General features: G+C 28.5%; 1 protein-coding gene and 1 long non-coding RNA gene across 6 annotated transcripts in view; one reads left to right on the top strand and one right to left on the bottom strand.

Moving 5' to 3' along the window:
- The window catches only part of LOC107443648 (uncharacterized), a 49,720-nt gene extending 44,483 nt beyond the window's left edge, over positions 1-5,237 (top strand). The window contains exon 4 of the long non-coding RNA XR_001584012.5: positions 5,001-5,237. This is a non-coding gene — a long non-coding RNA (uncharacterized LOC107443648). The remainder of the gene's footprint in view (positions 1-5,000) is intronic.
- Positions 1-27,304, bottom strand: part of LOC107443647 (plexin-B) — a 600,640-nt gene that overhangs the window by 14,572 nt on the left and 558,764 nt on the right. For all 5 annotated transcript variants that reach the window (XM_087157228.1, XM_087157229.1, XM_087157231.1 and 2 more), the window contains 16 exons: positions 24,790-26,140; positions 10,322-10,498; positions 9,095-9,223; positions 8,903-9,003; positions 7,667-7,811; positions 6,824-6,983; positions 6,571-6,667; positions 5,938-6,046; positions 5,431-5,559; positions 4,240-4,332; positions 4,070-4,154; positions 3,152-3,324; positions 2,279-2,424; positions 2,018-2,123; positions 1,340-1,476; positions 1,039-1,215 (listed from right to left, as the gene is read on the bottom strand). In XM_087157228.1, coding sequence (XP_087013354.1) covers positions 1,039-1,215; positions 1,340-1,476; positions 2,018-2,123; positions 2,279-2,424; positions 3,152-3,324; positions 4,070-4,154; positions 4,240-4,332; positions 5,431-5,559; positions 5,938-6,046; positions 6,571-6,667; positions 6,824-6,983; positions 7,667-7,811; positions 8,903-9,003; positions 9,095-9,223; positions 10,322-10,498; positions 24,790-26,040 — 3,215 coding nt within the window. In that variant the 5' untranslated portion in view covers positions 26,041-26,140. The remainder of the gene's footprint in view (positions 1-1,038; positions 1,216-1,339; positions 1,477-2,017; positions 2,124-2,278; positions 2,425-3,151; positions 3,325-4,069; positions 4,155-4,239; positions 4,333-5,430; positions 5,560-5,937; positions 6,047-6,570; positions 6,668-6,823; positions 6,984-7,666; positions 7,812-8,902; positions 9,004-9,094; positions 9,224-10,321; positions 10,499-24,789; positions 26,141-27,304) is intronic.

Raw genomic sequence — 27,304 nt, 5'->3', positions numbered from 1 at the left:
TATTCTATACTAATTAAATTTAAGGTCTAATTCAAATAGTAGGCTAGCTTTCCTTATTTTAAAAAAAAATTGAGTTAGCTTCACTTTTAAGTTCACTTAACTTTGTTTTTCTTTCTTTCATGTTATTTCAAAATTATGAAATTCAGGCTTATTTCTGATGCTAAACATAAAGCACCAAATATCAGTCATGATAGGAAAAACAAAACACTCATTAGACTAAGGTTCTGTATTTAAAGAAAAGAAAAATTGCCAACTTATTTAAATAGAGCTTTCTTGATAATACAGTACACAACAAAATCCATTTCAATAAAATGAAGATATCTAGATAAAAAATAGATAATAATTAAAGATAGAAAGACTGAAATACCTATATTGCCCAAAAGCAGTCAAAATGACTGCATTGTGAAAGAATAAGTAATGTATAAAGAAATTTGTTTAATATTAATTTTTAATATTTTCAGTTATATAACAAGTTATTAGTAAATATCAACAACAAATATAAAAGTCACAAAATTCTAAGAAATTGTGTCATTACATACATCATTGTTTTTCGAATTGAAATTAAAAAGCAGTCAAAATGACTTCCTTGGGCAATCTAGTGTTAACGATGTAATTAACAATTAAATTTTCATGCAATTTCTATTCACAGTTTACATTATGAAATGTGCGTTAAAAATAAGCAAAGAATATTTAACACCTCAATATACATGAGAAATGACTAACCATAATACATTGAGTGCATTGTATTGAACATAAAAATAATTTGTTAAGAAAAATGCATGAAAAACTCTTGATAAATCAGAACGATTCACTTTACATAAGTAAATTATTACATTAACTTTTCGATCAGAAAAAAAATGTAAACCAAAAGAAATTTATGACAAAACAGAGAATATTTTTAATACTAATATTTTTTAAAATAGATATTTAAACATCAAAATTTATTCATTTGTGAGAAATAGTATAGTTATGAAGACAAATAAGTCTTTTCGGTTTAAAGATTTAATATTTTTAACATCCATTAAACAATCTAATTACCTCATAAAACTTTTCAATGGGTGAATGTACCGCAATGTGGGATCAGATGTGTAAGTGAAAGGATTAGGGTATGTTATATTAGCACCATCTATTCGAAGTACGAGTTGAGAAACTACATAAGAAGGCACAGAAGAACGAGAAGTTCTGCAGCTTATTTGGCTACTACTTGCTAAAGATCTGAAACAAATGTAGCAAAACATTACACATCTATTGCATGTTTAACAAGTCTTACACATATTTAGGAGAATTAAATGTTTTAAAAAATAGTCATTACACCGACTATTCGTAACTGCAAATTTACCTCTCAACTCGACAAGGCAAATCATCTAGCATAACTTCAATTTGGCTTCCAATGTTTAGGTTAGTTCCCTTTAGATAAAGTCTAGTTCCACCTGACTGAGGTCCAACATTTGGATAAACCCCAGTTAGTTCGATAGCCTAAAGATTAAATATTTTTTTAAAAAAATAAAAACTTATTTAAACATACAGTGTTAAAAGAATACATAAATTAATGCATATATGCAACATATTTTGAATTACTAGATTTCAGAATAAAGCTTTATTAATGAATATATTTTTTATTAGTTAAATATTAAACTAATAAATATTGCATAGAATAATCTAACAAATATTATGTAGATATTGAGCTACAAGAGCTACTAATAATTTTTATAGCAGATAAATAAGCAATTTAATCTAACCTAATATTAAAAAAAAAGTCATAAATGTAAATTAAAAATAAAGATTTCATCCAGAAACCAGAATAACATCATATCATAAAAAAAAAAATTAAAGATTGCAATTCAGTTTAAATTTTCTTAAAACAAAATATATTATTTGATTTTAAAACACATTATTTAGCAAAATTTTCGCCCATTAATATTAATTTAATTTCCAAAAATGACTTTTTATAGATACATAAAAAAAAAACATTATTACATGATATTTTCAGTTATTGCTATCAAGCATTGAAACAAACCTTGTAATGAAATTTTTCCTGAGCTCTAGTCACACCAGCTCTGTTCCCTACAACAACTGCAGCTGCCATTGGTCCATTCATGTTCACTCCAGTTCGACAAACAATTCTGAAAACAAGAATATAGAACATTAAAATGTTATTTAAGAATAGATTTCCTTCTAACCGAAAACACACCTGAAAGTCTGTACAGTAAAAATTACTAGCAATGTCATTTTAAAAAGACATTAAATATCTTAACGTAGGAATAGAAATTATACAAACCGAACAGATATGCTGTATTCTACGGGTATGCAAGGGATTCCTCCTATAGTAACTTTATCCTGTATTTCTTCCTCGCTTGACCCCAAGTTACTTCCTTCGATTGTTACTAAAGTACCTCCCTCTAAAGGACCACTCAGTGGATGAATCTAAGCATGGAAAACATTAAAAATTATAATATACAAACAAAAAACCGTACCTAGATATATTATTTTGCAAAACAACTTAAAATTAAAGTTAAACAAACTAATAAATTTAGCCAAGATAAATCTTTAAGCAATTAGATTTTAAAAATAAATAAATAATATTCCAGAAGTCAAATGATAAATACATTATTAACTCCAATTGACATATATGCTTCTTACAAATACTGTCTTAAAAACGTATGAAAAGAAAATAAGCAAAATATTACATATTCGAGATATTATTAATCAAAAAATTCATTTATTTTTTCTTCCATAAAGTAAAAAGTACTAATATTGAATCAATATATATTTCATGAAATTCTATGAAAAATCTATTATTATAATTTTCAAAGTAATAAGGCAAAGTTATTGATCGCAACATTCATAGAATATACTTATTCCCAGAAAATTAATTATAACTTAACAAATTGTAACAAAATATCATTCGGCCTAAACATTGCTCTGTAAAATAAATATTGAGACTAACCTGTTGCATTTCAAAGTTTCACTACATTTTGTTACATTTAAAAGTATATATATAATTTAATTCTATTTAATGCTTGTTAAAAAATACTGTAATAATAACGAAAAGTGTTTTAAATAATTTACAAATCTCTTATGAATGAGTTATTGCATTTGGAAGAAAAGTTGATCAAGTAAGAAATGTGAAAAATTAAAAATTGTTAAGTACCCAGTCTATGTGAGGTGGAGGACAAGATGTGGCAACAGGATCAATGCAGCTTTCACTGTAACTGCAAGATGAACCACACCAAGCACACTGATACTTGCGTTCTCTGGTCATACATAAGGAACAATCAGCGCGGCCACCATGGCTTCCCAGAAGGTGACATTTATAAAGAGTAACTATAAGAAAAAAAACAATTATGACTAATCAGAAACAATATAAATATAAGTCTATTATAACAAATGAACTCTATTTTTAAGATTTGAGCAGTTAAAAACTCTTATTAACTAAATTTTAGTGAAACAGACTCCAGATTTTGATCACTTTTGAGAAGTAATAGTATTGTAACTCTTTAACATTTTCAAAAATGGCAAAGGTAACATTTTATCACTTTTATGCACTTAAATTTGAATAAAAATTTGAGTATTTCCCTTCATTTGTTTGAAATAAATATATAAATAAGCATATTTTTTTATTTAGCCTATGATATAAATGATGAGCTATACAGGGGTGGCAAGTTTCTTCTACGGTGGAAAAAAACCATCCTGGAAGAAATAAGATTTCTTTCAACCCAATTTTTGTGTTACGTTACTTTTAAAGAATTTTAAACAACAGCTTGAAAAAAAATTCTTTTATGCATAACATTAAATAAATACTATTTGTTACATCACAAAATTATAATTAGTGGTATTTAAAATGTTAATTAATTACTAAACAAGTTATAAGAACAATTATAAGATAAAATATAAGGACAATAATAATCTTAAAATTAATAGATAAGATAAATTAAAAGAACAATTATACGGTACATAATATACAATTATAAGAATGATTAACATTATTGCAAAACTATAATGTGATATAAAAGATAGCATTACTGATTTGCATTCAGCATATTATACAAAATTTTTTGATTAAGTTTACCATTTGTTTTATCGATGAATGTATCTCCATTCCATAACACAGTCAATGATGCTTGTACTTGTCCAATTTCAGCTTCATATGAATACTAAACATAAAGACAAAGTTAAGAAATTGTAAAATTTGTTGAGTGATTACTGTATAATTATAAAAGAAAATATTAAATATCTAACCATGTTCTCAGCACATATAACTGTGTTATCCCTGACACGAGCAAATACCCTTTCTTTAGCGCCTTCAATTTCAACTACGCATTGAAAACCTTCCTGTAAAAATAATATTTTCTAGTTATAGTATGAGTATGATTTTATATCCAACATTACATGGACATAAAACCATGGTGAATAAGTTAAATGGCACAAGAGGTAGAAATGATTTTATATCCAACATTACATGGATACAAAACCATGGTTTCATAGACAAAAATATTACATACTCAATTAAACAAATTCAAATGGTGATGCAAACTTAGTCTGGCATAAATTAAAAAAGATAATCAAACAAAATAAAATCAGAAAATATCAATAAGATGCCTTGGGGCCATTAGAATAATATTTACTTGCAAAAAATTTCACTGTTAATAAATCAAAAGGATAATTAAAACAAGGAATTAATTCAGAGATGAGACGGGCTCGTTTATTAAAAAAAGGTAACGGTCATGGGCAAGCTTCGGATTTATTATAAAATTTTTATAAACATTTTTTCTGTTTTTAAACAAAGGTTTGGTTCAATTATTGAGTATAAAAAATTACAGCGATCTGCTACTTCTGTTCGGTGCTTTTGCTTTGTGAGGCTATAGCTAATTGTCAAATGATTTTATTTAGGTTAAGATATTTATTATATTTTTTAATTTTTGTCTAGTCTTAGAGATCAGTTTTTTTCTTTTACAGGTTAGTGATAGAAAAAGTTTTAATTTACTAATTCCCTTTATTAGCAATTAAAGGTTATGTGAGGAGACTGCAAAACTTGACCTTCATCTGATATATATTTAGGACTCTAAGTAATGATATGTATCTCGGGCTTGAATTAAAATTCTTCTATATCAGACCTCCAAAAGCAAGCCGGAGCTGATCTCTAGAAGACAATGAACAATTAGTTAACTTTTTTACTAAACTTAATAACGAAATGTAAATATTTTGCACACCTTTGTTCTGAACATAAACTGGTTATGAAACATGTTAAGAGATTTTTCCTCTAACAAACACAAAGCAGAGTTTGTGTATTAAACCAGATGTTTCTTTTTCCTGGTTTCAGGGATGCTCTCAGTATGAGGCGAATGTTTACTTGAAAACAAAACAGTTAAAAGGCTCCGTCTCATTCTAGTTGTGTGTTATGTTAATCTAAATACAAGAAATATAACTCACCAAGGGTGTTAATAAATTCTTGATACCTATGGAGATTTCTTTGCGAACACCATTCGGTAGTAAAATTTCATCATCTATGTTGAAACTTGGACAATGCTGACGACCTTTTATAAGAGAATTCTGAGGATTCTGAAAATTTGAATATTTCTCATTAATGTTGAATTCTAATACACATACAACTAAATTAGAACATCATTTGAATGTAATGATGAGGGTAGTTAATGTCTATAACTTAAACACTCCCACAAACCACATGAGCCAGGTCACCTAGGTGACTAGAAAAACTCCTTACCTGACTAAATTTTTAAACATATTTTTATACTACTCATTATCTATTTCATAGGAATTACAATTTAAAAGATTTATTTCCTCAAAACATTTTGTTGAATTTGATTTTTTAATTAAATATTTTACTCCTTTACAAAGAAAAGGAGACATATAATTACGAAAAAAACACATTCTTGGTCTCTTAAAAAAGTTCAAGATGTAAAAAAAAAAGAAACTTACACTTTCTCCGACAATAACTCTCCGGGAACATGTAGTAGCATTGCTAGTACATGTATTTTCATGAACGCACCAACTACAAGCCCATGAACTAGTTACACACGCTTTACATCTGTAATAAAAAATATATATATATTAAATAAGATAGTTCATATATAACATTTTCAGGATAAATGAAGAAAAACGGTAGTAAACAGTTGATATGAGTTTAGCATTGATTGAAGTATTAATTATAATTAAATCAAAGATGTATAAATGTTTTCTCTATAAATTACCTGAGGATAGAAAAACTAAAATGTTGAAAAACTGTTGAGAACAATAAAAGTATCAACACAAATGCAAGTTTAAAATTAGTTATTCTTCTGGTTAAAACCCTAATCATAATATGGTCTCATGACTAATTTTTATTACAAATTTTTATTACAATTTTTGTACAATAAATGCATTACATGTATTTATTTTTCTAAAACAAAACTAATATTTTTAATTAACCAAATACACATATATTGCGTATCTGTATTATAAAGACTATCACTATAAGGTTCACTATAACGATACAAAGTTGATGGTACAATGTGGAAAACAGATGAGTATAAAGAATAAGTAACAAACAGTACAATAAAAAGAAATACTTACGTTCGATGTACTTCACAATCGTAAAACACAAAAGGTCGATGGATAAAATCAGTTTCTGTTTCACTCGACCGAACAGCAAGATTAACAGTTACGTGATCTACAAAAAGCATCAAACATTGAAAACATGCCCATATTTAATAATAAAATGATTTTAAATGTTTTTACAAAACAAAAACTATTATTAAGGAATAAAAATTATTTTAAATTAAATATATATTAAGATTATTGTTACAATCACACAAAAGATGCAAACCTTCTGTAGGTAAAATCGGGGGCCTTGCTGGCATTACTGGTGTCATACATGCCAATCCGGTGTGTGTTTCTCTAGCCTGAATAGGTGGACCATCACCAAATACGCATAAGTAATGGGCAGCATATGGTAGTTGTGGCAACTGGTGAATCACTAATTCTACCTAAAATTGTAATGAAAATTTTAGGAATTTCTCTAAGAATTATTGAAAAGTTAGCAATAAAATCTGATAATGAAATGATGATATAAAAAAGAACTTTGATTGCAGAGTTATAGGCAATAAGTTATTTTATGTCTGTATAATTTCAGTAACTTTTTAAATTCATAAAAAATGATAATTAAGGTTTAGAAATTTCTTTTTTAATGACTAAAAAATTTTAAGCAAACTAGTAAAAAAAAAATCTAATTAATAAAACCAGAAAAATATTATTTAAAAAAATTTTTATCATTTAAGTCTTTTTAAATACAAGAAACAAGATTTTTTTATCAGAGTTTTACAAGAAACAAGATTTTTTTATCATGGTTTTGCAAGAAACAAATTTTTTTTATCAGGGTTTTACAAAAGTTTTGAACATTGGAGATGAGATTTTAAGAAAGATCTGTTTATAAGAAATCAAAACCTTTAAAAAAAATTAAAGCTTTAAATTTAGTGAAAGATTTGTGTAGTACCTAAATTTGAAAACAGTTATAAATTAGAAATATTTCTTTAATTTGATCTTTATAATGTAAAAACATTATGTAGTGTCTGGTTTGAAATGGTATTTATTCACTAAAAGTAGGATTTTTTCAAGAAACTGCTTGCTATCTAATAAATTTAATGAAAAAAAGAATATGAATCCAACTTACTATAGACATGCTTTTATAAGGCAGCTGATCAGGTCTTACAGCCTGAAAATCTATACATTGTTTTGTTTCTAAGGATAACCACCTGGGGGAGCTACGATCATTAAATGACCATGTGGCATTCTGGCAAGCAACCTTGATTGTACACCTACAATGAAAGTAAATTTCTTTTAACTAATATACATAAAATACTAAATTGACAAATAATATCTAAACCTATATAGTGACAGAATTTGTTCAAATCTGACCATATCAAATAAATGATTGGACCCATAAATTAATTTATAAAAAAAAAAAAAATCCATTTAAATTCAAACTATCTTAGGATAACTTGATAAGTTATCATGCCAAATCATTTTTAAAATATTTTAATTTCTAGTTCTGATTCTGTAGCAATAGTCAAAAATACTTTTTCTTGCTTATACTTTCAATAAAAAGATAAAAAAAATAGCGAAGGTTAGATATTTAGAAGTTATTAGATTGAATTATGATTAAATAAAGTAAGATTATCCCTTTTATTTATATTTATAAAATTATATTTAAAAAAATGAAGAAATCCCATAGAATTTTTTATCATGATTAATTTAAGTGTTAGGTTGAATAATAACTGCAAACAGTAATAAATGAATTGCGTGAAGCATCATTAAATTACCTTGCTAATCATGTTCAAGATAGATTATATATTGCTTCAAATTGCTTTTTTAAATATGAGGTAACAATTTTGAAATGAACAATAGCATTTACTAAAAATGTTACATAAATTATGAAATTCAATCTGGAATTCAATTGACTGGAAATCTTAAGTAACCACAATATTTAAAAAATCTTCAAAAAAATTCTTTAAATTCTTATTTATTAGAGAATACAATATTTTAGTTTACTTTAAAGTTATCTTCAATATTTCTAAATAAGGAGAGAATTTGATAATGACAGATGGTACGATTTTTTTTTCACACAGCTGTTTTGCGCTACAATTTGGAAATTATTTTTTTAAAAAATATTTTTATGGGTAATAATTTTCGAAAATTTTTTGTTTCCAGAAAATAAAGATATATTTAAAAATTCAGCACCCAAACATCTGAAATTTGGCTAATATGGATATTTATACTGTACTGTTGCGAATTTTCGTTTCTCTATTTCTGCTTTAATGGATTAGTTAACTAAATGTTTAAAGCTTGATATGGGGACAATAATTTTAAATCCTTAAACACTTGTTACAAGTAAAATGAATAAATGTACCTCCTTTCAAGCGAGCACCAACCACAGTACGGATTTCTGGCTTGCAGGCATTTATCACAGGTACTATATTGTTGACAAGTTTCAATACGTATTTTGCTTAGCTGTAATAAAACAGAGTGAAATGTTAAAACTAAACATATGTACATTATATTAGGTCATGCGTTAGTATGACAACTGGATTACTTTAATTACCTTATAAGGTGAAGCTGCATAAACATATTGTTGAGTAGGATCTAAAACAACATCGCCTATTATTGGATTACCAGAATCTACAACTACTTCCTCAAATTCTTCAGCTTCCATACTACTTGTTACAAGCAACTAAAAAAGATTATTATTTTAGTAAAAAAGTTGTAAAATTAAAAGTAGAAAACAAATAAAAAATAATTGTCTATTTTAAGCACCATTACATTAAATCAATGAAATTAAAAATTATGATTCAGTTGCATTTTGGACATTAGCCTATAGCACTGATATAGCTGTATGTTTATTACTTACTAAGGTAACCTTTCTTTTTATTATTAACTAAGTCTTAATTCTATATATAATCAGATATTTAGACAAAATCATTAACCATCATCATGCCATCTTAATAGAAAATTTTAGTTTAACATAACGAGAAAAAAAACACTAGTATGTTGAATGTTGATTTAAAAACTATTAAACTTATAAAAAAAAGCAATAAAACTTTGAAAAAAAGCTATAGACTAACTGTAATCAAGAAAACCATAAAAAATATTAAGTGTAAAAGACACGAATTGATTTTTATATTTTGGCGAATGTCTACATTTAGTATTTTGGTGAATGCTAATTTTTTTTAAAAGTTTCTTTTTACAACAGCAAATGCCAATATTCAGTCTCTTAGCAAGGTTATAAGTGAGAAAAAACGTTACATTTTTCTTTAGTGCATGTTGAATGTTGTCATTTACTGATATACATGCATAATATAGATTTTTAACCAATATTCCAAACACTCAGAAAAACAATTATGTGGATGAAAGAATTCAATAGAAATTTGTTTAAACATTTTATTTTGATTATAGCTTAAAATGATTCTAAACTTAAAAAATTAAAAGGAAAAATAATAACGTAATGATTAAATAAGTTGTATATTACTTCACTTGTTGAAAGCTAGATAATGGATTTAAATCAGAGATTTGGAAAATTTATGCAGCATGTTCTAGTATGGCCTTTAAAAATAGAGCATTTAAAAATGGAGTAATTGTTTGGTAAGGTATGTGCATTGAAAAACGTCAAGCGAAACAAGAATTAAAGCACACAAATTATTAATAAAATTATAAGAGCGGCTAAAAAGAAAGAATTTATAAAAATATTTATAAAACAGTATGAAATGCAATTACATTAAAAAAAATACAATTATGTAAAAGAAGATACACTATTCTCGTAATTAGTACATACTTTTTTCAGCACTCCATCCCCTGTACCAACAAATGCAACAGTATGCTGACCAGTGGTAGTCATGGCTACGCTAGTAAGGGTGGTATTGGAATAAACTATAGCTGCTAAGGATGATATTGGCACGGATCCATTCAGTTTGACTGTTTCATTGCAAAAATTCAGTATGTTTCCAGCTTTCTGCAATGAACAAAATAAATTAATTAAGAGTTCAGTAAATATGAAGATAAACATAGAAGATCTTGTCCCCTCTCCCCTAAGAAAGATGGTTAAAAGGATGTTTACATAATGTAACAGAAAATATAAAATTTCGAAGCTAGTTTAGAACAAATTAATATATAAATTTCACTAACACTTCTGAGCACTTCTTTTTTATGTTTTAAATTTTTCTCAAAAAAAATATATATATATATTTGTTCGTGCAAGTAAGTACAAGTCATAATCATTAGGATTACATTAGAAAACTTAAAAGATTTATACATGAAAGCTTTTACGTCATGACGCTAAATTCTTAAATAAATATAGGATAATTGATTAATTGGTTGTCAATTAATAAAAAAAATTACTATCGAATAAAAATTACTAAAAATTAAAGCAACCTCTGAAAGGAGTACACAACCTGCGGCCCGCCAATTGTCGAAATGCAGTCTTTGATAGCAACTGAACATAATGAAAAAATTAATATATTATAATATAATAAATATTATTATGTGTATATATTAATTAATATAATATATATTTTCCCCTTTTTAAAAAATGAAAAAAAAAGTCGGAAAATTTGAATCGCGCACCACTTTTAAACACGCTCAAATCTGTGGTTTTTCGATAGCTCTTCTGGCGAGTATAGCAACGCGTTTCCAATTCGTTTTAAAAATCTTATTATTTTTAATATATTATTTTTTCTGTAATGCAAAATTTGTTAATCCAGTTATTATTTTTTGACGCTTTTTATTTGTAACCCTTTCTTCGTTAATCCAAGCGACATTTCGAACTTTTTTGTCTGCAGTTATTGTGGGATTTCCAAGCAGTTTTTAAAATCCCGACATTTCTAATACGATATTAGTTCGAGCGAGTTTCCGCGCTCTGTTTCATCGTCAGTCTAAGCTCGTTTTTTCGGCAGTCATTGCTGTCTGAGGTTTTGAAAATCCTGATGTTTTTAATATGTATTATTACGACACTTGAATCACCCATTAAAATGTGTGCTCTATTTGAGATTTCATTGCAAAATATTTTTTTTTTGTGTCTTTTATTATTTTCGACGTAATTTTTGAAAGTCCCAATATTTTTAATACTATACTTTTACGACCTGAGAATTGCAAATCTCGTAATTTAATTACCACTTTGACGTGCTTTATTTCTGACGATCTCAACGTCAATTCAAGCCATTATGCACTTTTTTTTTCTTTCTTTTTTTGAAAATTCTGATATTTTTAATACAACTAGGAATGTAACGAATATTCGGCCCGTTTGCCGAATACTCGGTTGGCCGAATGTTAGGCCAACCGAATATTCATTGAATTTACCGAACACTCTTGGAAAAGTATTTTCTGATGATAAAGTTTCTTTTCTTTTTTAATTTGAATAAATTAAATTAAGAGTAATCTAAAATAGTATTTTATATTACACATTATTAGAAATAGTTTTTACACATATTTGTTAAGTTCTAAAAATCATGTGCTAGCAAATTTATGTTCTGGAAAACAATTGGAAAAGCGAAATTTGAAAAATTGAAATTAGAATATTTTATACTTAACCATAAATTTTTTGCACTGCTGATTTTTTGAAAAATTACTTTTAGGCAGTCAATTTGGTCTTCTTTTTTTCCAACACTTTTCTTTTTAAGAATTGAGAACGATTTTTTTCCCCTCGCTTTCGCTGTTTTTATTATAGTGCGGCATTTTAAAAGAGCGTTTCTGATAGACTTCTTTTATTGTCTCTTCGTTTTCTTTTTTTTCTTTCTTTTCTGTACGGTAAGACAGGTAACCGGTAAAAGAAAGTTGTGATTTTGAACGTTAAAGTTATATTTTAAGAAATAAGAACAATTTTTTGTTTCAGTTTCTCTTTTGCTATTATTAATTTTCTTTTTATCAGCATTTTTAATATGACACGGCATTTTTTTTAAAGAGCGTTTCTAATAAACGTTTTTTTAATTTTTTTATCGTCACTTTTTTCTAAAAATACGGCAATGTGAAAAAGCTAGATTTTTAGCATTAAAAAGTTAAGAACAAGTTTTGTTTTCGTTTATCTCTAGCTTTTACTTTTTTAAAAAACCTCAATGTTTTTATTATGTCGCAATTAAAAGGGAATTATTAGACTTCATTATTTTTTTCTTCACTTTTTCTTGAAAATACAGTAATTGGAAAACTGAGATGTTTAGCTTTAAAATTTAAAAAATTAAGAAAACTTTTTATTATTTATGCTTTGCTTTTGAATGTAATCTTTGTTTTTATGGGCCTTTTTCAAAGCGTTTCTGATAAAATATATTTCCTTTAACGTTTTATGGATACTTTACCAGATAATATTATTTTTAGCATTAAAGTTTTGTTTTAAGAATTAAAAGTGATTTTCAGATCAAAAAACACAATAAAAAATTGCATCAAGAAAATTGCATTAAAAAAAAACTAGATTATTTATAATTTATGAAATACTGGCATCATGAAATATAATTAACGTATGTTAATGAGAATTATAAATAGTTCCATGCATATAAACAGTATTATTAATATTAAATCTACTTCTGAAGATTAATATTAATATTACAGCATTTTCTTCTATCAATTATATATGTATAAAGCAATTTTGATAAAATAGCACTAGCGAAGCCTATTAGATTAAATTTTTGTTTCCCCGGTTTCTTTGTTCATAACACATTTTTGATAATACATTATTATTTAATAGTGCAATACATTTTTCAGAGAGGGTGTAAAATAAAGTCGTCGCTCGATTAATTGAAGAAGTAACGTTTGATAAAACTTCCACGGAGTTCTTAAAAAAAAAAAAAAAATGTTTAAAGTAATAAAATTACAATAATTCTGAATAGGTAATTTAATATTGCACTTTTAACTGGTTTTATAATTTTCAACATTCATTTTTAAAATCGTTGAAACGGGAGCCGCGATGGATCAGGGGATAGAGCGTTCGCCTTCCAATGAGGTGAACCGGGGCTCGATCCCGGCGATGGCTGGTCGATACGAATTCCGCATCCGGCTTGCACCGACCACAGTGCTGACGTGAAATATCCTCAGTGGTAGAAGACAGATCATGGGTTAGAGTCCCGTTGCCGTTAGGCTAACCGTGGGAGGTTCTCTTAGTCTTTCTCTCCATGTAATGCAAATGTAATGGGTTAGTTCCATCAAAAAGTCCTCTACGAAGGCAAATTTCTCCCAATACTTGATCCAGGAGTTCCCTTGCCTTCTGGATTGGGTTCAAAATTACAAGGCTACGGAGTTGAACATTAGTAGTCGTAAACCCAAAAATTGGGTCGGCTGTTTAACGAGGGTTATAAAATAAAAAACGTTTAAACGAATAAAAACTGACTTGGCTGATCCAAAAAAATTCCATTAAAGTAAATTATGCATATACGAAGATATTCATCAAAATACTAAAAACAACAGGGCAAACATAGTATTCTAAATTACCTTTCCAAAAAAAAAAAAAAAAAATGGCTAAGTGCAAACAAATTTGCAGGTATAATTTCAACTGGAACCCCCTCCCCCCAATTAAATTCAATTCTAGAGTATTCCGCAGTATTGCTGTGCAATTAAGAGAGAGATAGAGAAAAAAAAACCAAGAACAAATTCTGATTACGTTACAACACATTGCATTTTATATTTTCCAAAAGACATCAAGGAATTCTGAGTACAGTAAAGATCTATTATCAATTAATTTAGAAAATGAAATGAATATGGGGTAAAAGTATATTTACATCCTTCATCCCTTGGACGATTGAGTTCAGTAGTTAAAGAAAAAGCTTCTTAAAATCATCCTAATAGCTTCGTAGTAACATAAATAAGTATAATTTTATTCTATTATTCATAAAAGAGATGATAGGCGAAAGTATGCAAATATTTTCAAGTAATGAATGGTTTCTTAACACATGATCTTTTCCGGATTTCAAGGACATGTCTTCTTTGAAAAGAAAGATCGAAAAGTATCATGAAATATGTATGCGGACGACAAAAATGGTGACTTTCTAAGATTTCCGTTCTTTTCGATGCAACTCTTTGAATTATTAATAAATCCCTTTTTCATTGGCAGGAATGTCTGCTTGTCTAACAAAGCAGACGTCATTCGAAAAAGATTTCCCATGATCAAAAAGATATTTATGAATAGAACGAGGTTAAATAATCCACATATTTAGGAGTGCAGAGGTTCGGATTGATGGCGGAATTGTGTTAAGATAAATTCTGACAGAAATGAGTTGTAATTAATGTGGGGATAAATTATATCAATTATGTTTTGCTATAGAATTTATGAGAAGTGTTAAAAGATAATAGGATTTTATATTTAAAAAAATTTTGTCATAAAATCTTTAAAAATTAATATTACTTATAGTTTGTCTAGAGTAAGAACTCCCCTTTCCACTCTAAGGCCGTCTGCTGTTATGATAACAAGAAATGACAAATTTCAAAGAGGGCGTTTCTCTTCCTTGAATCTGTTTTACTCGGTAACTTAAACTTGACTTAACATTGAACCAAAATTTGACTTAAACGAAAAAATGACTTAAACATTGACCCAACTTGTAAGTTGTTAAAAGCTGCAGTGCAGCAGAAGAAGACAACTACATCCAAAGCTGAACAAAGGTCTTTTGGGTCCCGAGACAAAATTTATTACGGGCCACTTCTTCAAAGCCCAAAAGTGTTATTTTCATATTTTGTAGAATTTTTGAAGAACCTTTATATAAAATCGTATTATCGTTTACATAAAGAAATACTCTGTTAAATTTCTCTTACAAAATCTACTAATATTAAAAGAATTTTGGGGGAAAAATAAATATCAAAAGTCATTTTCGAAAAAAAAAGTCGATGTTATAACCCTTCACAAAATTTTATCGTAAAACAAACTCTTCACAAGACATTTTATCGCAAAATAAAACGGGCCCTTGACTTCAAAAACAGGACCTCGGCTGAAAAAGGGGCAAATGACCCCTACAAATATAATTATTCAAGGAATCGGAGGAAAGAATCTCATTAATCCAGTCAGAAAGAAAATATGTTTCAAAACGTGAGATAAGATTAACACTAATTCCCGCCAAATAATATTGGCATTGCGAAAATAATGATAGCTCCAATTAAATTACTGAACAGAGCTTTTTAAATTTATCATTTCGCATATATCTATCTTATATTGCGATTCAATAAGTGAATATTTCTAACGTTATTTCGTGGAAAAAGTTCACGTTAGATTTAAAATGAGGAAACATTACGTTGATTATGTTTACATTAGATTTCGTCCACTGATGGTAATAGGCTACTCCCATCAAATTACGTGAAAAAAGGGTTAAAAAACTTTTCAGCAGTTTACCCGAACAATTAGTTATAATAAGTCACAGTAAGCTGAACATATAACCTATAACATATAACTGAATGTACGTATAACCCATACTTAGAAAAAATATTTTTATCAGACATTCCGAGTTAAGTAGCATCATCAGAATATAATTGTGTAAATAATAGAGAGCACTATGTGTTTGATAAATATCATTTAAAGTATTTATTAATGTTATAAAAACAATTTAAATAGCTTTAGAAGATTTATTTCATTTTTTAGAAGAAAATAAATAGTATTATGTACTTTTTTAGAAAGTTAAATATCTATTTCAGAACTTATGTTTAAGTCACTGAGTTCAATAACTTAGGACGTATTAGTTTGCAGTGATAGTAATGTCGAAGCATCGAACAGTCTTGGTCTATGTACTAGCACAGTACGTTAATAAGATCAGACTACCAATCCGAATGCTAAAGCTTTTCCAGGGGTTGGTGAGGGAAATCAAGCAGGAGGTGTAGAAACCTAGTAATAATATAAAACCGATTCGCGTGATTGTTAAACTCAAGATACCATACATAATTTTAATCAATTACAATTAAATTTTTTTTTGTTAACTTTAATGCAGTTTAAACTTCCTGTAGTTCACTAACAGAACATAATTTACATTTATTCAGTAAATATTTCACGTATATTATTCAAAATGCAATAACAACAATAAGAAAAAACTTGTTGGTCGAGTGTAGTTTAATCCCACAAGCGCAATACCACGACAAACACAATTAGGTAACAAAAAAAAGCTACATTGTAAACGAAGTCAGGTGTTAGGAACCTATAAGCTGAATAAAATATTTAAACAATTTAATATGTAATATCGAAGCATTTTTATTTTAAGTATTATAACCAAGTATCATATAGTCAATCACGTTTTTTAAAAAAATCAGATTAAAATATAACGCGCATAATATTGAAATATAGCTGATAGCTAAAGTGCATATATTTATCATTTAAAGAAGAAAAAAAAATTACGTTTATAAATTTTAAATAATGCGGCTAAGAAATACTGACAAATATAGGGTGATATTTATACAATAACGTTACTTATGTTCATCTCGATTGTAACCATAACCGTATATTAGATTCTACCTAAAAGGAACATCATCAAGAATTCAAAACCAGAATGACGCATAAGTTTCAAACTTGGCAGGAAATTATCCGACAATGACGCAAGATTGCTACTGATTAATATAACAACACTAAAAAAAAAGCAATGCGACAGTAGACGCCTTTCTCACTATTAAAAGAAAATTATCGAATAATTTACACTCGATAGTTTTTTTTCTTTGTAAATCTCATGCGACCGAGTTTATAAATAATGACAGAAAATGTGATTTTTGATTAAAATTTGTAGCTGGGAAGAAAGTAAACGCATAAATGCAATAACATAACTTTCTAAAAAGATTTGAAATTTTTTTTCATAAAAAATTTAATTTTTTAAAATTTTAATTTTATTTTAAAAAATTGCTTACGATTCATTTTTAAAAAAAAAAATCTTTTCAAAACAGTGTCTGGTATACCATTACATTTTAAACTATTTCATTTATCATGCTGCTATCCTGTATCCCTGATTGTTGTAATTTACCTACGCGTAGGTATCATACTCTTTGCCCCTTTGTAATTTTTTACATTTTATTTTTGCTTACAATTCTGTATAAAGAAAGTCCAATTCATCGGGTCAAAAAAATTCTACGAGAAATTTTTTTTTCTTTTAAATTAGTAAATGGCATAAGTTTTAAAAGAGAATGCCTTTTTATTTTACACATAATTTCGCAGTGTTAATAAATACCCATTTAGTAATTATTTACTATTTTTTTAGCTGGTAAGAAGAACCAGTTTTCAACTAGGATAAATTAAATAGAATAAAAAAAAATTAGAGAAAAGAGGCCTCTTTGGATAATACAGACTTAAATTATCTACAGCAATATTAATTAATGTTACGTTTTAGATCAATTAGATATTTATAAAGGCAATTATTTATCAGACAGGACTTAATCAATATTAACTCGAGAACTTTTTTTACATCAAACCTTTATAAGTGCCAAATATCTATGAAATATTATAACATTCAGTAAAATCCATTTAAACTACAATTGAAACACAAAAAAGAAAAAATAATAATTATTGCGACGTTAATTATAAAATATACTCAGAAAACACTTTTCTTGTGCTTTATTTGCAGAACTATTATACAAATAAATTTTTAATAAAAAAAAATATTTTTTAGTATTAACTTAAATACTTACACTAAATGATAAAACTTTTTTATGTGAAAAAAATTTTTAGCGATTAAAAAAAAGTTTGAAACAATGAATTTAATAATAAAATATACAATGCTTCATAGAATAAAAATACTTGATACATATGTAAATAAAATAAAAAGCATGTTTTAAATGAAGGCTGAGTAAAATTTTAGTCCCCACAACAAATACGGTCTTGACCCGATTTTGAAAATTGTTGCAAATATAAAAACCGGCACGCTAGTACTTGAAAATTAAAATATTTTTGTACATTAACTTTACAGGAAAAATAAAGTTAAATTAAAGAAATTAGTTTTATGAAATAAAATATACAATGTAATGTATACTCGCACATAAAAATATTAGATTATGCGAAACCAAAAAATTTAAAATATGGTACAATCGCCCTTCTAAGTCCGCCGGCCAAATCGTAAATCCTGAGTGTATCATATACTAATCATTTGCTCAAGTTTCTATTTATTTAAAAAAAAATTAAATTTCTTATTGTATGTGTAACAATGACTAAAAAAAAAGAAACACAAGGCTAAAAAAACATCGTTAAACAAGGCTTCGTAAGACTGAAATATCATTTAATTGGTAGTAAAATATTGTTGAAAGCGCAATAGGGCTTTAAAATATCGTAAAAAGCCATTAAAGCTCTAAAATTTTGAAAAGAGGTCGGCAAAAAAATTATTAACGACGAAATGTACTTCAACCAAATTGTGCTATACACATAAAAAAAGTGGAAGAGTTGGTATTTTTAGGTAAGTAATAATTAAACTCAAAATTGTGCTAGGAATATTTTAATAGGGATATAAAGAGATCGCCATTAAAAACAAGTGTCAGAATTTCAATAAATAAATAAGTTAAAAAATAAGTTTCGAAAATTTCTTTATTTCCATCTTTTTTCACATAAAAAATAAACAATAAAATTTTCATGACATTTTCAATAATTATTTTACAATTTTTAGTCTAAATGTTTAGCGCAGTTATTAAAAAAGTTTTATTTTATTATTATTTCTTCTTTTCAATTTTGCGTCTGTTAGTTTTTTTTAAGATTGTAATGCCATCCAGCACACGAAAAACCAGTTTTTAAACATTCTTTATTAGTCGAAAAATGGTAGAAATTTAGATTGACAATTAATAACCTCTTAAAAGAATATTAATGCTGCTAACGTTTTGGAAACGATTGAAACTCTCATGCACGGTGCTCTGGAAAAGGTTCAAGCACTCTAGCAAGTCGAAAATAGTCAAAATATTGATTCCAAGAAGTCAAAGAGAAAAAGTCAAAATTTTAATTCCAATATTAAACCTCTCACAAACATGAGAGATGATTTTTTATATCTAAGTTAAATAAATTAAAACAGAGCTAAAAACAGCGAATTTTCAGCTACTAATTTTAATAATCAACATGATGTAAAATGAAACCACGCATTTAATTAACATAAAATCATTTTATAAGTACAGCGTAGCATGGTTCGAGAACAAAGAAAAAGTTAAACATCTGTCCTCCTTGGCCCATAAAAATTAAGTAAATATACAAGCAGGTGTTTAATTACAGTTGTGTTTCGCTAATTAAATATAATACAGCAAGCTAACGTATTTGGGAGCAAAACTACCTAATATTTAGAAATCATACGAAAGAAGGACACGAACATTAATTTGAAGATAGTTTTATTTTTAATTTTCGATTAATCCTCGATATTCGTGAAAAACTATTTAAAAAATGCAGGAAATTTAGTAAAGCAAGTTGTGATAAACATTAAAAAAGCTTATCACACACGAAAAGTAATAAAACCTACGTATTCATGGCCACTTTTTATGATTATAAAAAAGAAAACATATAGTAAAATAAAAATAAAAAAGCTTTTTTTTTTTACAAGTTTCATGTCAAAGTACAATTAATGTAGTAATAAAATTAAGCCATAAAACTAACAGCAGTGAAGTTAGTGACACAAGGATTTCTTTTTTACGTTTTGAAGTCACGATAGTTAATGAATTAATGATTATTTTTAAGTAGTTTGATATTAGGTTCAATTAAAATAAAAGGAGCAGTTAATTGATTGAGATAAATTTATATTAACATATGTCATGACAAATTCTTTTTTTTTTTCTAAAGTCGTATTTTTTTGAGAGATTCCTTACATATTTAGTGCTTTTAACGTACTTGAAAAAAATATGATTTGATAGATTAAGATTTTCAAGTTCATGAAAAGTAAAGATTATGCAGTATTTATTATTATCTGGATAATAATATTCACTAGAATTGGAACAAAAATTAAAATAATTCTTAACAAAAAATAAAATAATAAATAAATAAAATGATAAATAAATAAAAAATAAATAAATAAAATGATAAATAAATAAAAATAATAAATAAAATAATGATAAATAAATAAAAATAATAAATAAAATAATGATAAATAAATAATAATAAATAAATAAAATGATAAATAAAAATAATAAGTAAAATAAAAAATTTTAATCGATAGAGGGTACGGGCAACGGATACTTTGGGGCTCAGCTCAAATCCGAAGCTCAGATTCAGGATAAAATTTTGATTAACTCTTTTTAGAACTTTTAAAGCAAACTTTTGTCTTTGTTATTAAGTATACAAAATGTTCACTTTATAAGGTATAAAAATTTCAGCGTTCGGCTTTCTTTCGTTCGGTGCTTTTATTTTGTGAGGTTAGCACTAATTGGGAAAGTACTTTTATTTACTTTAATATTTAAAATTTTCGTTTTCAATTTTAATTTTAGTCATCTTGGAGTTTCAGTTAGTTAAGTTTTTCTCTTCGCTTTTTCTTTCACACGTTGGTGATAGAAAAGTTTTAAATTTACTAATTTCCTTGCCCAAAGCCTTAAGATCACAAAATTTGACCTTTATCGAACTCGGATTCGGATTAAAATTTTACTGGTTCAGGCGGGTTTGGAATTCCAAAAGCGAATTCGAGCTCATTTCTAATAGGACGGATAGAGCTGCTTGAGACAGCAAATGCTGACAACCGGCCGTTGGATAAAAGAAGTTAAATGTAAATATTCTCAGCATCAAATAAAAATTGAGACAATTTGATTCAATTTAACAAAAAGATATTTGAAGCGAAACAAAGATTTTAATTCATTTTAAAGTCTATGCAATGGCACTGCTCAGTAAAATTATGATGCGTACATTTTGTTTTTAAAATATTAATTCATTTTGGAATAATGCAATTAACAAACTCATTATTTTATGGTGTGAAAAATAAATAAAAGTGATAAGTTGCGTCGCTAAAATTTAGGTTTTTTTTTTTTCTTTGAGTGGATAACAACCTTAACTGAACTCAACGTATAAAAAAATTAAGAAATAGAAATATTAATTTAGTGGTTGCATTGCTGACTAACCTGGTTAATGGGCATATCAACCCAAATCTTGTGATACGAAAAAATGTAAAAAATAATTTGCTACTAATTTTAATTGGGAATATTTTATCGCATGGTCAGAAAATGGGATTACAAGTGGTAATAACACGAATAAGTAAATAGGAAGAAAGATAATTATAGATCTTAGAAGATTTTTATCGAAATGTTATCAAATTATTATCTTAGCCGTAGATAATTATTTCATTGTGTCAATTATTGTTTATTTTATAATTTACACCACTGAACTTCTGCATTTTTGCATTAAATAAAAGAACTTTTTAAAAAAAAAAATTTTGCAAAAATAACGTTTATTTATAAATGTAAAAAAGAAAATGACTGATAATTGAAGGAAAAGAAATAACTGACATTCATAAAAATAATCATAGATCAACAAATTTGAAAAATTATAAATATCAGTTAGCCGATGAAGTTAAATAGATATAGAATACTCATTAAACTCGTTACAATTCCATATCAACAACGAAACTAAAAAAAAGTGCCAATTGATTTTCTTAAGTTATAAGTCAATAAATTGAAAAAAATAACGGAAATTTGTGGAAAAAATTTTTAGCGTTCGAAATTTCATAACGCATTTCACTATCTATAAAATTAACATTTAGTGTTCAGCGAAAACCCAGTAATTCTCACAAGAAATATAAAATATGAAACAACACGCTTTCAAACACAATGTCAGCGTTCGTATACCTCTCTAACTTGTTGCACAAGAAAGCAATAACAATCCATATAAGCAACGAGAACAAGATGAAATGGCAAATAATGATGCAACGGAGCTCAAGATATAACCCAATGAGATTAGTTTATTTATTTATTTCCTATTTATTATATTTATTTTGTAAGGTTTTTTTTTTCCTCAGCACCAACAAAACAAAGTTATTTTGTTGGTATGGAATAGGAGAGATTCCAGACTTATTATCAAGACTTCTAGCGCAGAACAAAAGACATCGAAACAGGGAATCCCAGAAAACAATGGAATGATTTAATAAATGGCGAACTCAGCCGTTTCGAATAAATATAAATGCCTGTTGACAAAGATACGGTTGTTCTTTGATACAATTTCGTCTTTTGTCACGGTGCGTTCGGAAAAATAAGGAAACGAAAAAATATGGAACCTCCGTTTTGAATAACAGAATTAATGAATAGACTAGATGGAAGTCGCCATTCCATTCATGGAAGAAAAAATGTTTTCGATGTCTTTGACATCCTTGAACTTAGGTCACCCAAACGGTGAATGACTAACATAAGACGAAACACATTTTAAGCTTTTTAACACATTGATGACAGACCCCTTCTCCGATCTCCATACTACTGCAGCAATGCTTAAAGAACTACCACATTTTTTTATTTTTTATAAGCTAAGTTAATTGAATATGGGAAATTCATTTCAGCTATGATTTGACACAAGCAAATCATTAAAAAAAACTTATTTCATTTAGCAGGGGTCTGTCCAGATATTTTGTAAAACATCCTGTTTTTGTAAAATTGTGAAAAAATTATTCATAAATTGTGAATATAAAATAAGCGTTAAGTCACATTCTTTCAACCAGGGTCCTGCTTTTGTGAATTTGTGCAAAAAATTATAAGATTACGTTGTTGAACTTAAGACAGTAGTTACAATGCGCAAGTATGGGTTGCTTCGCAAGCGTCCAATTTTTGAGGGGGGGAACTGAAATACACAGTTATACCAGCAGTATACAATTATACAGCATTTATAATAATAAAAAAAAAACAATTATTATAAAATATACTGTTATAAATACTCATTTATGCTAGTAGTCTAAATTTCACTCATATCGAAAGAAAAAAATTAAATCTGCTCAATATCTGTAAAAAGAATAATATTTTTTCTATTTTTACCTTTAATGAATTTAAATCGATAATGATTTTATTTAATGACAGCCGATCGAATTCTAAGTTTACTACTACCACTGTACAACTCCGTGGCCTTGTAATTTTGAACTCAATCCAGAAGACAAGGGAAATCTTGGATCCAGCAATGAGAGAAATTTGCCTTACGTGGAGAGGAAAATCGCGAAAATCTCCCACTGTTAGTATGGCAAAGGAACTGTGACCTATGATTCGTCTGTTACTGAGGATATTTTACGTCAGCACAGTTGTCGGTGCGAGCTGGGTGCAGAATTCGTTTCGACTAACCATCGCTTGGATTCGAACCTGAGTCACGTCATTGACAGGAGAACGCTATATACCTTGAGCCTCCGTGGTTTTAATTCATAACAAGTGATGAACATTTCTGAATATTTTTTGAGAGATATTTTCTCAAATATTATGGGGAATTTAAAGAGATTTCTAGTTATTGAGAAGAAAATCTCCCCCTACATCTGCCTAAAATGTCCGATTCTAGAAATAAAATTGCACTAATATCCTTTGTCAAGCAAACAACAGATTTTTTTTTATTTTTTAACTATAGGTATACACAATATTTTCTGATTAAATTACAAAATATAAAATACGATACTAATATACAATTTTAAGCAATATAAAGATACTACATTTTTTTTTTTTTAATGTCATAAGTTAATTTAGTCAGAAGATCCCTATCTATGTTTTATTCATAGTGGAGGTAAATTCAAAGGGTTTTTTCACAGGGGGAAGGGTTTTCCTCATTTTTTCTAGGATTTTTTTTTTAAATTCTTTTATTTGGTGAAATAAAAAAAAATTGTCATTGACCTTCGTTATCGATACAACACTCACGTTGTCGTCCATTAATTATATGTAATTTTGTAAAGGTTCTGCTTTTACGATATAGAATATTGTAAATGAACCGCTTTTCTGATATGAATTTTTATGAAGAGGCGCAAATTGCCATTATGAACCAAATGATCGGTGAACTAAATGATAACGCCAATACAGGCAAAGCTACACTACCACAGTTTAGATTAGAATAGCGATCATCTGATTTCTGATCTGCACACCAAACCCCTAATTGTCTAATTATGTGTGGATTTTTTACAGCTATGAACGCAACAAGTGGATTCTGAATAACTACAACACGATAAGACAATCATACTTCACCACTGGGAACCAAATACAAGATTATAAAAAACAACCGTATGTGTTTCGAGATGAAGAGTTTCGAGGTCTTAAAAAAATCCTGACACAAGCTTTATCTTCGTTCAATCTTCAAGTATATATAGTTAAAATTAGGTTTAAAAAAATTTGTAATAAGTTTTGAACATAAAATTTTTCCATATAAAAAAGTAGTTTACTAATTAATAATCTAGATTGAAAGTAAAAAAGTAAAGCTTAACTTACCCCTGGTTCAGGGCACTGGTTAATACTGCCAGCAATATAATCCATATCTCTGGTTAGCACACTTCCATTATAACACATGTGAATATTTTCAGTAAATCTCTGCTCTATTTCTGATAAGGAATAAACACACACAGCAGAGTGGGCACCGGGTCGAGTCGTGTGGTCTTTACTCGCAGCAAACACTCCAACCAACACGTCTGATCCCGGGTCCACTCTCAAATCTGCGGCCAAATCACCCACCGCTTTGATAACACTAGCATCCTGCAGAAGATTAAAATCCGTACCATCTTCACCAACACACTGCAACGTCACTTCCGTGTAAGTGTCGTAACCTACATCGGACACACAAACGCGAGACAGTCTAGTTATGTAGCCCCATTCCTCCAGGGCTCTTAGATGGGACTTGCGCTGCACGGTAGCGTAGTACACGTAGTCACCGGAATCAAAACCGAAAACGTAGTTCACAAGGTAATAATCGCGAAGGTGAAAACTTACATCAACGCGCGCGATGGACGAAAAGGAGCGCTCGATGATGGTGAACAGTTTGCTGCTCTCCAAACTTCGACTGCAAATGGCTGGTACGACGTCCCTGTAAGGCCCCAGGCGGCTATTCGTGGTAGCCACATATAAGACCCTGGTTTGTAATAAACCCGAGTATCGCGCAGGTCCGATGAAGGCATAAGTAGAAGAGTTTTCGTCATTGGCCGCCACTGGCATAGGCACCAGCTTCTCGTGGTTGCCAATGTCTTGCAAAGAGTGTCTCTGACATGCACCTTGGTGAACACTACCACAAGATATCAACATATTCGCATCACGATCTATGACTAGCACTTTATTCACATTGTTAATAGTGGACAGCTGCTGATCAGCACATCCTGTAGGAAAACAGAATATACTGTCTTCTACAGGCCCAGTCCTAACATTGGCTTCTACATCTAGGCTGGAATTGAATTGGTAGAGCCAATTGGTGGCACCAACGTAAACACGTCCAGTCTGATAGTCCACTACGACGTGGGTAAAGTTGATGGAATCGTTATATGTTCGATAGGATGCCACCACAGATCCTTCATGCTGAGCATGGCATATACTAGTGGCCCATGCTGCCAGCAGCACGGTGTGAAAGACGTTGACTAAGACAGACTGATTTCCAGTCTTGGCCATCGTTCTCTTCCTTCGTCGAAGTTGTTTGATCGGAGGACAAGATGATTGCTCATCGTCCTCTTCAAGTGGTGAATAAATAACAATAGACATTTTCTCCTAGACCCCTTTAGGATCTCAGCTTTCTCCAGCATTCAGATACGAGAATCATGTCTCGAAGAATATGAGTTAGTCCACATTTTTTGGTTCACATCTGCAAAAAGAAAAGAAAAAATTTTTTAATTTAACAGTTTAAAAAAAATAATAATGAAAATGAATCAGAAATTTCATAAAGAAATATAGTTTATGTTCAGAAGGATTAAAATATTTAGACTGAATTAACTAAATAACTTTCGGTGCCATACACACGATTCATATTTTCAATGATATTGGACTGAATAAAATCAAGATATTTTCCTTCAGTCCCCATGCCTATGTGATTATTCTATCCACAAAAAAACTTTTTTTTCTCCTGGAATGAAGAATTTCTTTGTGTGTTATATATAATCATCCCGCTTAGACACTCACTTAATATTCGTCTGAAAATTAACTCGCTATCACTATTTTACATTGGAATAAGATCATGCATCAAAACGTTGCCTACATTTAAAACACCAACACAACATCGAAAATGATTCAAAAATCATTAAGGCATTAAATATACACTAAGATTGTGCTCTTCTAAGACGATATTCAACTTTTACAAATGGCTGCCAAAACAATTTTTGCATTTTTAATTAAAACGAATGTAAACACAAAAATTAATTGTAAAGCGCCCAGTTAAAAGCTCCATTATGCAGATAATGAGTGCAGTGACGGATGGAATGAAATGTGTGTAGATGATTGGGGAAGAGGAACCAACCAAAATATCTGGAATGTTTCCTGGATCAATTAATCACTTAGGATGTAATTAAACACACGCCAGGGTTTTGTCGCCTCAATGATTCCAACGCCCAGCTTTTGTCAAAACATCAACATTCCATTTGGCGCAGTTCACGCGAATTGGAGAAACAAACGCGACTAATTTTTCTCTTGCTCAGTGTAAATCTAAATTGAAGTTTTCTTCGTAATATCACAAACTACCAAATTAAGGGTGAAAAGATCACAATGACTAGCTTGGTTTATATTTTTAGAATTTTTATTAAAAATGAGGGAAATGAAATATACACATTGGAGGTCGATTATATTAGAAACATATTTACGTTTCCAACCATCAATCTCAGGTTTTTATATTTTTTTACATTCACCTTCCTCAATAATAATTCTCCTAGATTTTGAAAGCGTTTTATTTTAATTATTATTTTGATTTTTGAGCTAAAGTAATTTTTTTATGACCTAGTAGTGTGTATAAAGCTTTTTTTTTTTTACTTATAACAAG

This window comes from Parasteatoda tepidariorum, chromosome 2 (genome assembly GCF_982258835.1).
Source record: "Parasteatoda tepidariorum strain Cologne lab strain chromosome 2, Ptep-v5.0, whole genome shotgun sequence".
Taxonomy (NCBI): domain Eukaryota; kingdom Metazoa; phylum Arthropoda; class Arachnida; order Araneae; family Theridiidae; genus Parasteatoda; species Parasteatoda tepidariorum.
The sequence above is the reverse complement of the archived record's forward strand: the minus strand, read 5'-3'. Positions and strand labels throughout refer to the sequence as shown.